Below are 13039 nucleotides of genomic sequence, written 5' to 3' on the forward strand. Positions count from 1 at the left end.
AGGTTGTTAAACAGCTGGTCCCTGCTCAGACCCGGACCTGCAGAACTCTGTTGGACCAGAACCTCAAAGTGAGCATTCAGAGCCTGCTTCAATCTGGACTCCTCGTCTGGACTCCAGGACCCGCGAGCTGCAGCTGGACGGACACAAGTTCACACACAGGTGAGGTTCTACGACATTCAGCCCGGTATGTCTGAAGGGTTCTAACAGAACCTGAGAGAACCTCAGGTGTTTACCAATGTGGGAGAAGCGTTTCTGTAAGGAGAACACGCTGCGGTCCATCTTCTCAGAGATCGTCTTCCAGTCGTTACCATGGAGGTTCTGTAACTTCTTCAGAGAATGCACCTCCTCCTCTGAGAACCTGAACCAGGACACCCACAGGTAGAACATGAACATACAGAGAACACCCACAGGTAAAACACCAACATACAGAGAACACCCACAGGTAGAACACGAACATACAGAGAACACCCACAGCCAGAACATCAACATACAGAGAACACCCACAGCCAGAACATCAACATACAGAGAACACCCACAGGTAGAACATGAACATACAGAGAACACCCACAGGTAAAACACCAACATACAGAGAACACCCACAGCCAGAACATCAACATACAGAGAACACCCACAGCCAGAACATCAACATACAGAGAACACCCACAGGTAGAACATCAACATACAGAGAACACCCACAGGTAGAACATCAACATACAGAGAACACCCACAGGTAAAACACCAACATACAGAGAACACCCACAGGTAGAACATCAACATACAGAGAACACCCACAGCCAGAACATCAACATACAGAGAACACCCACAGGTAAAACACCAACATACAGAGAACACCCACAGCCAGAACATCAACATACAGAGAACACCCACAGCCAGAACACCAACATACAGAGAACACCCACAGCCAGAACACCAACATACAGAGAACACCCACAGCCAGAACACCAACATACAGAGAACACCCACAGGCAGAACACCAACATACAGAGAACACCCACAGCCAGAACATCAACATACAGAGAACACCCACAGGTAAAACACCAACATACAGAGAACACCCACAGGCAGAACACCAACATACAGAGAACACCCACAGCCAGAACACCAACATACAGAGAACACCCACAGGCAGAACATCAACATACAGAGAACACCCACAGCCAGAACATCAACATACAGAGAACACCCACAGGTAGAACATCAACATACAGAGAACACCCACAGGTAGAACATCAACATACAGAGAACACCCACAGCCAGAAGACCAACATACAGAGAACACCCACAGGTAGAACATCAACATACAGAGAACACCCACAGCCAGAAGACCAACATACAGAGAACACCCACAGGTAGAACACCAACATACAGAGAACACCCACAGGTAGAACATGAACATACAGAGAACACCCACGGGTAGAACATCAATATACAGAGAACACCCACAGGTAGAACACCAACATACAGAGAACACCCACAGCCAGAACACCAACATACAGAGAACACCCACAGCCAGAAGACCAACATACAGAGAACACCCACAGCCAGAAGACCAACATACAGAGAACACCCACAGCCAGAAGACCAACATACAGAGAACACCCACAGGTAGAACATGAACATACAGAGAACACCCACAGGTAGAACATGAACATACAGAGAACACCCACGGGTAGAACATCAATATACAGAGAACACCCACAGGTAGAACATCAACATACAGAGAACACCCACAGGTAGAACATCAACATACAGAGAACACCCACAGCCAGAAGACCAACATACAGAGAACACCCACAGGTAGAACATCAACATACAGAGAACACCCACAGGTAGAACATCAACATACAGAGAACACCCACAGGTAGAACATCAACATACAGAGAACACCCACAGGTAGAACATCAACATACAGAGAACACCCACAGCCAGAACATCAACATACAGAGAACACCCACAGGTAGAACATCAACATACAGAGAACACCCACAGCCAGAACATGAACATACAGAGAACACCCACAGCCAGAACATGAACATACAGAGAACACCCACAGGTAGAACATCAACATACAGAGAACACCCACAGGTAAAACACCAACATACAGAGAACACCCACAGGTAGAACACGAACATACAGAGAACACCCACAGGTAGAACACCAACATACAGAGAACACCCACAGGTAGAACATCAACATACAGAGAACACCCACAGGTAGAACATGAACATACAGAGAACACCCACAGCCAGAACATGAACATACAGAGAACACCCACAGGTAAAACATCAACATACAGAGAACACCCACAGCCAGAACATCAACATACAGAGAACACCCACAGGTAGAACATCAACATACAGAGAACACCCACAGGTAGAACATGAACATACAGAGAACACCCACAGCCAGAACATGAACATACAGAGAACACCCACAGGTAGAACATCAACATACAGAGAACACCCACAGGTAGAACATGAACATACAGAGAACACCCACAGCCAGAACACCAACATACAGAGAACACCCACAGGTAGAACATCAACATACAGAGAACACCCACAGGTAGAACATCAACATACAGAGAACACCCACAGGTAGAACATGAACATACAGAGAACACCCACAGCCAGAACATGAACATACAGAGAACACCCACAGGTAGAACATCAACATACAGAGAACACCCACAGGTAGAACATCAACATACAGAGAACACCCACAGGTAGAACATCAACATACAGAGAACACCCACAGGTAGAACATGAACATACAGAGAACACCCACAGCCAGAACATGAACATACAGAGAACACCCACAGGTAGAACATCAACATACAGAGAACACCCACAGGTAGAACATGAACATACAGAGAACACCCACAGCCAGAACATGAACATACAGAGAACACCCACAGGTAGAACATCAACATACAAAGAACACCCACAGCCAGAACATGAACATACAGAGAACACCCACAGCCAGAACGTAAAGACGGAGGGGTTTCTACAGCTACAACATGACCCCTCCGTGTCTTTATGTTCTGCCTGTAGAACCCACGTATGAAAACAGAGGGTTCTGCAGGTAAAACATAAAGATACAGGGGGTTCTACAACTAGAACATGAACCCTCCGTGTCTTTACGTTCTGCCTGTAGAACCCAGGTATGAAAACAAAGGGTTCTGCAGCCAGAACGTAAAGATACAGGTGTTCTACAACTAGAACATGATCTCTCCCTGTCTTTACGTTCTGACTTTAGAACCCACGTATAAAAACAGAGGGTTCTGCAGCCAGAACGTAAAGATACAGGGGGTTCTCCAAGTGGAACACAGAGGGTTCTTGTCTGAGAACAGAAACAGGACCTCTGACCTTCCGTTGTAGTTCCTGTCGTCAAACATCTTCTTGGCTCTCATGTAAACCTGCCGACACGTACGAGGAACCCCCTCAGCTGGAGAGACAGAACGTTACCATGACGATGATGAGGATGATGACGATGATGATGATGATGATGATGAAGGTGGTGTTTGTTTACGTACCGATCCTCTCCAGGAAGTGATGTCGTGCTCTCAGCTTCTTGATCTCCCCCTCCGACTCTCTGTACCTCTGAGGGAACAGCAGCTGATTGGCCGAGCTGACGCCCGTCAGAACCAGGAAGTCTGCCATGTTCTCTCTGATTCGCTGATTCTCCTGCTGAGAGCACCGCCCCCGCCGCAGAGACACACCTGCAGGACGAGGAACAGCTGTACTTGCAGTATTTGAAGTATTAGTACCTTGCTGTTTGAAGGATTTGAAGTGTTTGCAGTATTAGTACCTTGCTGTTTGAAGGATTTGAAGCGATGCAGGTCGTATCTCAGCAGCGTTCTGATCTGATGGACTGATTTCTTCTTGACATCTGGAATGAACTCCTGCAGCTCCTCCACCAACGCCCAGTCCACCCTGACAACACAGGAAATACACCGTTTATACTGCGCTCTGATTGGACCAGAGAAATACTGCACTCTGATTGGCTGCTGGAAAATGTTAACACAGGCTTTGTCTTCTTTTTTGAAATTCGTATCATTATTTTAAATAAATGTATATTTTATAACATCACAACTTTTACCTTAGAACGTTACGACTGTGTCTTACACCGTTACAACTGTATCTTCACCGTTACGAATGTATCTTACAACGCTACGACTGTATCTTCAACATTACGACTGTATCTTCAACGTTACGACTGTATCTTACAACGCTACTACTGTATCTTACAACTTTACAACTGTATCTGTTAGCGTTGCGACTGTATCTTCAACATTACGACTGTATCTTCAACGTTACGACTGTATCTTCAACGTTACGACTGTATCTCACAACATTACGACTGTATCTCACAACATTACGACTATATCTTCAACGTTACAAATGTATCTTACAACGCTACTACTGTATCTTACAACGCTACGACTGTATCTTACAACGCTACGACTGTATCTTACAACTTTACAACTGTATCTGTCAGCGTTGCGACTGTATCTTCAACATTACGACTGTATCTTCAACGTTACGAACGTATCTTACAACGCTACTACTGTATCTTACAACTTTACAACTGTATCTGTCAGCGTTGCGACTGTATCTTCAACATTACGACTGTATCTTCAACGTTACGACTGTATCTTCAACGTTACGACTGTATCTCACAACATTACGACTGTATCTCACAACATTACGACTGTATCTTCAACGTTACAAATGTATCTTACAACGCTACTACTGTATCTTACAACGCTACAACTGTATCTGTCAGCGTTGCGACTGTATCTTCAACATTACGACTGTATCTTCAACGTTACGACTGTATCTCACAACATTACGACTGTATCTCACAACGTTACGACTGTATCTCACAACGTTACGACTGTATCTTCAACGTTACAAATGTATCTTACAACGCTACTACTGTATCTTACAACGCTACGACTATCTTACAACTTTACAACTGTATCTGTCAGCGTTGCGACTGTATCTTCAACATTACGACTGTATCTTCAACGTTACGAATGTATCTTACAACGCTACTACTGTATCTTACAACTTTACAACTGTATCTTTCAGCGTTGCGACTATCTTACAACGTTACGACTGTATCTTCAACGTTGCGACTGTATCTCACGTCACGACTGTATCTTCAAAGTTATAACTATCGTACAACGTTACGACTATATCTTGACCGTTACGACTGTATCTTCAACGTTACGACTGTACCTTCAACATTCAACTCTATCTTCAACGTTCGACTGTATCTTACAACGTTACGACTATCTTTCAACGTTACGACTGTATCTTCAACGTTCGACTGTATCTTACAACGTTACGACTGTATCTTTCAACGTTACGACTGTATCTTACAACGTTACGACTGTATCTTTAAACGTTACGACTGTATCTTACAACGTAACGACTGTATCTTCAACGTTACGACTGTATCTTTCAACGTTACGACTATCTTCAACGTTACGACTGTATCTTTAAACGTTACGACTGTATCCTACAACGTTACGACTGTATCCTACAACGAAACGACTGTATCTTTAAACGTTACGACTGTATCCTACAACGTTACGACTGTATCTTTAAACGTTACAACTGTATCTTCAACGTTACGACTGTATCTTCAACGTTCGACTGTATCTTAAACGTTACGACTGTAGCCTACAACGTTACGACTGTATCCTACAACGTTACGACTGTAGCCTACAACGTTACGACTGTATCCTACAACGTTACGACTGTATCCCACAATGTTACGACTGTATCCTACAACGTAACGACTGTATCCTACAACGTTACGACTGTATCCTACAACGTTACGACTGTATCCTACAACGTAACGACTGTATCCTACAACGTTACGACTGTATCCTACAACGTTACGACTGTATCCTACAACGTTACGACTGTATCTTTAAACGTTACAACTATCTTCAACGTTACGACTGTATCTTAAACGTTACGACTATCTTTCAACGTTACCACTGTATCTTCAATGTTACCACTGTATCTTCAACGTTACCACTGTATCTTCAACGTTCGACTGTATCTTCAACGTTCGACTGTATCTTCAACGTTACGACTGTATCTTCAACGTTCGACTGTATCTTAAACGTTACGACTGTATCTTCAACGTTCGACTGTATCTTCAACGTTACGACTGACAAGTTCAAATAGAATATTTATAAAAGAGAGAAGAACTCACTGCTCTTCTTCTAAATCTGCTCTTCTTGTCAAACTCTCTTCTCCTCTTCCTCCTCCTGTCGTCTTCTTCTCTCCCACCTTCTCACTCCCTCCCGTCCTCTTCTCTTTTCTCTTCTTCTCTTCAACAGTCTCTCCTTCCTGTGACATCACTTCCAGCACACTCCCATCTTGTTCTTTCTTCTTGTTCTTCATCCCGTCATTGTTGGTTTCCATGGAAACCAAGACATCTTTTTCTCTGTGGTTATGGCCTGTTGTTACCGTGGCGATGCCCTCCTCTCTCAGCCCGTTCTTGTGTTTCTTCTTCTTCTTCTTTTCTGTCTCACTGGTTTCTAAGGCGACCAGCGTCTCCTCCTCCACCACCACCTCCTGCCTCTCCTTTCTCTTCTTCTTCTTCTCCTCCTTCTGGCTGCTTGCATCTACATCAGGAGCAGAAGGAGGAAGACTGACCTCCTCTTCCTTCCTTTTATTGTTTTTCTTCTTCTTCGCTCTCTCAGGTGTGCCCATGTCGACAGGGGAAGGACATTCCTCTATTTCTGACCTCCTCCTCTTCCGCTTCTGAGGGGACGGAGAATCTGCAGGAGGATTCATGGCAGGAGGAGGTGATGGAGGAGGTGAAGGAGGAGGAGGTGATGGAGGAGGTGATGGAGGAGATGAAGGAGGAGATGAAGGAGGAGGTGATGGAGGAGGTGAAGGAGGAGGTGAAGGAGGAGATGAAGGAGGAGGTGATGGAGGTATGCTGCTGATGATCAGTTTTCAGTGTTGGAGCTGTAAAACAAGAAACAAAGGGTTTATTGAAGTACGGAGGTTAAATAGTTTAAAAATGTAATAGTTTTATAGTTTAATAGTTTAATAATTTAATAGTTTCATAGCTTCATAGTTTAATAGTTCAATAGCTTCATAGTTTAATAATTTAATAGTTCAATAGCTTCATAGTTTAATAATTTAATAGTTCAATAATTTAATAGTTTCATAGTTTAATAGTTCAATAGCTTCATAGTTTAATAATTTAATAGTTTAATAATTTAATAGCTTCATAGTTTAATAGTTTCATAGCTTCATAGTTTAATAGCTTCATAGTTTAATAGCTTCATAGTTTCAGTTTCATAGCTTCATAGTTTAATAGCTTCATAGTTTCAGTTTCATAGCTTCATAGTTTCATAGCTTCATAGTTTCATAGCTTCATAGTTTCATAGTTTTATAGCTTCATAGTTTCATAGTCAGCCCATCGGTTCCTCACAGAACAATAATATCAAACCTCCTCTGATCAGCTGCCTCATCGTCCATGCATCATGGACTGTGGCTGTTTTCGAAACCGCATACTGCATACTACTGAGGAACGCAGTATACAGTATGTACTGTATACTGCATACTACTGAGGAGCGCAGTATGCAGTATACAGTACATACTGTATACTGCGTTCCTCAGTAGTATGCAGTATGTGACAGTTAAAGTGATGTATTTAGCAGTATGCTAGACGAGGCTTAAGCCTTCAAACCAGCTCTTAAAGCACAGGACAAAAAAACTAACTTGTACCACTATTACAATATTATCAAAAAATACAACTTTGATTTTGTTGTTTATGTTGTGCTTGTTTACTTTATAAGATACTGCAGGTTTAAACTATTTATTCTGACAGCTCATAAAGAAGTCCGACAAACAGGATCATCAACGAGGAGAGACGGGAAATATAAAACATTCATCCACAACGTTTACTTTACTCAAACTGCTTTTTCAGTTACAGCAAAAGGACTGATCTCCCTCCAGATATTAGAGACATGTTGTCTCATCAGGAACCTCTCTGCCCCGTCAGAAGCTGCTCTTTCCCTCTCCTCTTCTCTCTCCTCTTCTCTCTCCTCTCCTCTTCTCTCTCCTCTCCTCTCCTCTCCTCTCCTCTCCTCTCTCCTCTCATCTTCTCTCTCCTCTTCTCTCTCCTCTTCCTCTCCTCTCATCTTCTCTCTCCTCTCCTCTTCTCTCTCCTCTTCTCTCTCCTCTCCTCTCTCCTCTCCTCTCCTCTCCTCTCCTCTTCTCTCTCCTCTTCTCTCTCCTCTTCCTCTTCTCTCTCCTCTTCTCTCTCCTCTTCCTCTCCTCTCCTCTCCTCTCCTCTCCTCTCCTCTCCTCTCCTCTTCTCTCTCCTCTTCCTCTCTCTCTCCTCTTCCTCTCTCCTCTTCCTCTCCTCTCCTCTTCTCTCTCCTCTTCCTCTCCTCTCCTCTCCTCTCTCCTCTCCTCTTCTCTCTCCTCTTCCTCTTCTCTCTCCTCTTCTCTCTCCTCTCTCCTCTTCTCTCTCCTCTCTCCTCTCCTCTCTCCTCTTCTCTCTCCTCTCCTCTTCTCTTCCTCTCCTCTCCTCTCTCCTCTTCTCTCTTCTCTTCTCTCTCCTCTCCTCTCTCCTCTCCTCTCTCCTCTCCTCTCCTCTTTCTCTCTCCTCTCCTCTCTCCTCTTCTCTCTCCTCTCCTCTTCTCTCTCCTCTTCCTCTCCTCTCCTCTCTCCTCTTCCTCTTCTCTCTCCTCTTCTCTCCTCTCCTCTCTCCTCTCCCTCTCCTCTCTCCTCTCTCCTCTTCTCTCCTCTCCTCTCCTCTCTCCTCTTCTCTCTTCTCTTCTCTCTCCTCTCTCCTCTCCTCTCTCCTCTTCCTCTCCTCTTTCCTCTCCTCTCCTCTCTCCTCTTCTCTCTCCTCTTCTCTCTCCTCTTCTCCCTCCTCTCCTCTCCTCTTCTCCCTCCTCTCCTCTTCTCTCTCCTCTCCTCTTCTCTCTCCTCTTCCTCTCCTCTCATCTTCCCTCTCCTCTCTCCTCTCCTCTCCTCTCTCCTCTCCTCTTCTCTCTCCTCTCTCTCTCCTCTTCCTCTTCTCTCTCCTCTTCTCTCTCCTCTTCCTCTCCTCCCTCTCCTCTCCTCTCCTCTCCTCTCCTCTCCTCTCCTCTCTCCTCTCCTCTTCTCTCTCCTCTTCCTCTTCTCTCTCCTCTTCTCTCTCCTCTTCTCTCCTCTCCTCTCCTCTTCTCTCTCCTCTTCCTCTCCTCTCCTCTCCTCTCTCTCTCCTCTTCTCTCTCCTCTTCCTCTTCTCTCTCTCTCTCTCTCCTCTCTCCTCTCTCTCTCTCCTCTTCTCTCTCCTCTCCTCTTCTCTTCCTCTCCTCTCCTCTCTCCTCTTCTCTCTTCTCTTCTCTCTCCTCTCCTCTCTCCTCTCCTCTCTCCTCTCCTCTCCTCTTTCTCTCTCCTCTCCTCTCTCCTCTTCTCTCTCCTCTCCTATTCTCTCTCCTCTTCCTCTCCTCTCCTCTCTCCTCTTCCTCTTCTCTCTCCTCTTCTCTCCTCTCCTCTCTCCTCCTCTTTCCCTCTCCTCTCCTCTCTCCTCTTCTCTCCTCTCCTCTTCTCTCTCCTCTCCTCTCTCCTCTTCCTCTCCTCTTCTCCCTCCTCTCCTCTCCTCTCTCCTCCTCTTTCCCTCTCCTCTCCTCTCTCCTCTCCTCTTCCTCTCCTCTTTCCCTCTCCTCTCCTCTCTCCTCTTCTCTCTCCTCTTCTCCCTCCTCTCCTCTCCTCTCCTCTTCTCCCTCCTCTCCTCTTCTCTCTCCTCTCCTCTTCTCTCTCCTCTTCCTCTCCTCTCATCTTCCCTCTCCTCTCTCCTCTCCTCTCATCTTCTCTCTCCTCTCCTCTTCTCTCTTCTCTTCTCATCTTCTCTCTCCTCTCCTCTTCTCTCTTCTCTTCTCTCTCCTCTCATCTTCTCTCTCCTCTCCTCTCCTCTCTCCTCTTCCTCTCCTCTCATCTTCTCCTCTTCTCTCTCATCTTCTCTCTCCTCTCCTCTTCTCTCTCCTCTTCTCTCTCCTCTCCTCTTCCTCTCCTCTCATCTTCCCTCGCCACTCTGCTGCTCTGCAGCCGCTCTGTGAGCGTCACTGGCCGGCTCTCCAGCGAGCTACGCCCGCAGGTGATTGTGGAGCTTTTTAACTCCAAAAAGGCAAATAAACACAGGTTCCTGTTAATTTATAATGGACATCTGTGTTGTGATATTTAAACAAACTATCCGTCAACAAGGAAATCAAAGCCTCTCGTCTACAGACCGGTCTCTAGAGAGCTCCAGCAGCTCATAGCGGTCTCTGAGCGTGACTACCCGGCTTGCTGGCAGCGACCCGGGCAGGCGCTCGCTGGCTGTCACGGTATTCTGTGGAGCTTCTAAACTCCGACAACGGTGGAACAAATGTTCGATTCGCCATCTAACTTCGTAAAACTGCCGATATTAATAATCTACACAGTCGATTTCTCGCCTCAAAAACGTTCAGAAGTGAATTTAGTGTTGAAATGGCTACAGAAAACGTAAAAGAAGAGCAGCTTCTGGCTGCTGTTTTTATACCCGTAGCCTGTGCTGTTCCGCCGCTTTGCATTGTGGGATACAGTAGGCGAGATAGACTGGTCCGATGCAGACTGGAGAATTTTTCCAAATCAGTACGTCATCCGGGTATTTCTGGCATACTGGAGATTTTGCTTTTGTTCGCATACTAATACTGCATACTGCATACTGCATACTGCATACTCCATACTGCATACTCCATACTGCATACTGCATACTGCATACTGCATACTCCATACTGCATACTGCATACTCCATACTGCATACTGCATACTCCATACTGCATACTGCATACTGCATACTGCATACTGCATACTGCATACTCCATACTGCATACTGCATACTCCATACTGCATACTCCATACTGCATACTGCATACTCCATACTGCATACTCCATACTCCATACTGCATACTCCATACTGCATACTGCATACTCCATACTGCATACTGCATACTGCATACTGCACTCCATACTCCATACTGCATACTCCATACTGCATACTGCATACTCCATACTGCATACTCCATACTGCATACTCCATACTGCATACTCCATACTCCATACTGCATACTGCATACTGCATACTCCATACTGCATACTGCATACTCCATACTGCATACTGCATACTCCATACTGCATACTGCATACTCCATACTGCATACTCCATACTGCATACTGCATACTCCATACTCCATACTGCATACTGCATACTCCATACTGCATACTCCATACTGCATACTGCATACTGCATACTCCATACTGCATACTGCATACTCCATACTGCATACTGCATACTCCATACTCCATACTGCATACTCCATACTGCATACTCCATACTGCATACTGCATACTGCATACTGCATACTGCATACTGCATACTCCATACTGCATACTGCATACTCCATACTCCATACTGCATACTGCATACTCCATACTGCATACTCCATACTGCATACTGCATACTCCATACTGCATACTCCATACTGCATACTGCATACTCCATACTGCATACTGCATACTGCATACTGCATACTGCATACTCCATACTGCATACTCCATACTGCATACTGCATACTCCATACTCCATACTGCATACTCCATACTCCATACTCCATACTGCATACTCCATACTGCATACTCCATACTGCATACTGCATACTGCATACTGCATACTGCATACTCCATACTGCATACTCCATACTCCATACTGCATACTCCATACTGCATACTCCATACTCCATACTGCATACTGCATACTCCATACTGCATACTCCATACTCCATACTCCATACTGCATACTCCATACTCCATACTCCATACTGCATACTCCATACTGCATACTCCATACTCCATACTGCATACTGCATACTCCATACTCCATACTCCATACTGCATACTACATACTACATACTACATACTCCATACTGCATACTCCATACTGCATACTCCATACTGCATACTCCATACTCCATACTCCATACTGCATACTCCATACTCCATACTCCATACTGCATACTCCATACTGCATACTCCATACTACATACTCCATACTCCATACTGCATACTCCATACTCCATACTGCATACTCCATACTCCATACTGCCATACTGCATACTGCATACTCCATACTGCATACTCCATACTCCATACTCCATACTCCATACTGCATACTCCATACTCCATACTCCATACTGCATACTGCATACTCCATACTGCATACTGCATACTCCATACTCCATACTGCATACTGCATACTCCATACTCCATACTCCATACTGCATACTCCATACTGCATACTCCATACTCCATACTCCATACTCCATACTCCATACTGCATACTGCATACTCCATACTACATACTCCATACTGCATACTCCATACTGCATATGCATACTGCATACTCCATACTGCATACTGCATACTGCATACTCCATACTGCATACTCCATACTATACTCCATACTGCATACTCCATACTCCATACTCCATACTCCATCCATACTCCATACTGCATACTGCATACTCCATACTGCATACTGATCCATACTCCATACTCCATACTCCATACTGCATACTCCATACTGCATACTGCATACTCCATACTCCATACTCCCATACTCCATACTGCATACTCCATACTACATACTCCATACTGCATACTCCATACTGCATACTCATACTGCATACTGCATACTGCATACTGCATACTGCATACTCCATACTGCATACTCCATACTCCATACTCCATACTGCATACTCCATACTGCATACTCCATACTGCATACTCCATACTGCATACTGCATACTGCATACTGCTCTGCATACTCCATACTCCATACTGCATACTCCATACTGCATACTCCATACTCCATACTCCATACTGCATACTGCATACTCCATACTGCATACTCATACTCCATACTCCATACTGCATACTGCATACTCCATACTCCATACTCCATA

General features: G+C 44.8%; 1 protein-coding gene across 1 annotated transcript in view; it reads right to left on the reverse strand.

The window, feature by feature from the left end:
• Window positions 1–13039, reverse strand: part of LOC141763801 (transcription termination factor 1-like) — a 20839-nt gene that overhangs the window by 5332 nt on the left and 2468 nt on the right. Inside the window, exons 2-7 of the mRNA XM_074628535.1 lie at window positions 6259–7022; window positions 3832–3956; window positions 3557–3742; window positions 3390–3468; window positions 234–358; window positions 1–133 (exon numbers count right to left, since the gene is read on the reverse strand). The exon at window positions 1–133 is cut by the window's left edge and continues 63 nt beyond it. Of these exons, the coding sequence (XP_074484636.1) occupies window positions 1–133; window positions 234–358; window positions 3390–3468; window positions 3557–3742; window positions 3832–3956; window positions 6259–6845 (1235 nt within the window). The 5' untranslated portion in view covers window positions 6846–7022. The remainder of the gene's footprint in view (window positions 134–233; window positions 359–3389; window positions 3469–3556; window positions 3743–3831; window positions 3957–6258; window positions 7023–13039) is intronic.

This window comes from Sebastes fasciatus, unplaced genomic scaffold (assembly GCF_043250625.1).
Source record: "Sebastes fasciatus isolate fSebFas1 unplaced genomic scaffold, fSebFas1.pri Scaffold_46, whole genome shotgun sequence".
Lineage (NCBI taxonomy): Eukaryota > Metazoa > Chordata > Actinopteri > Perciformes > Sebastidae > Sebastes > Sebastes fasciatus.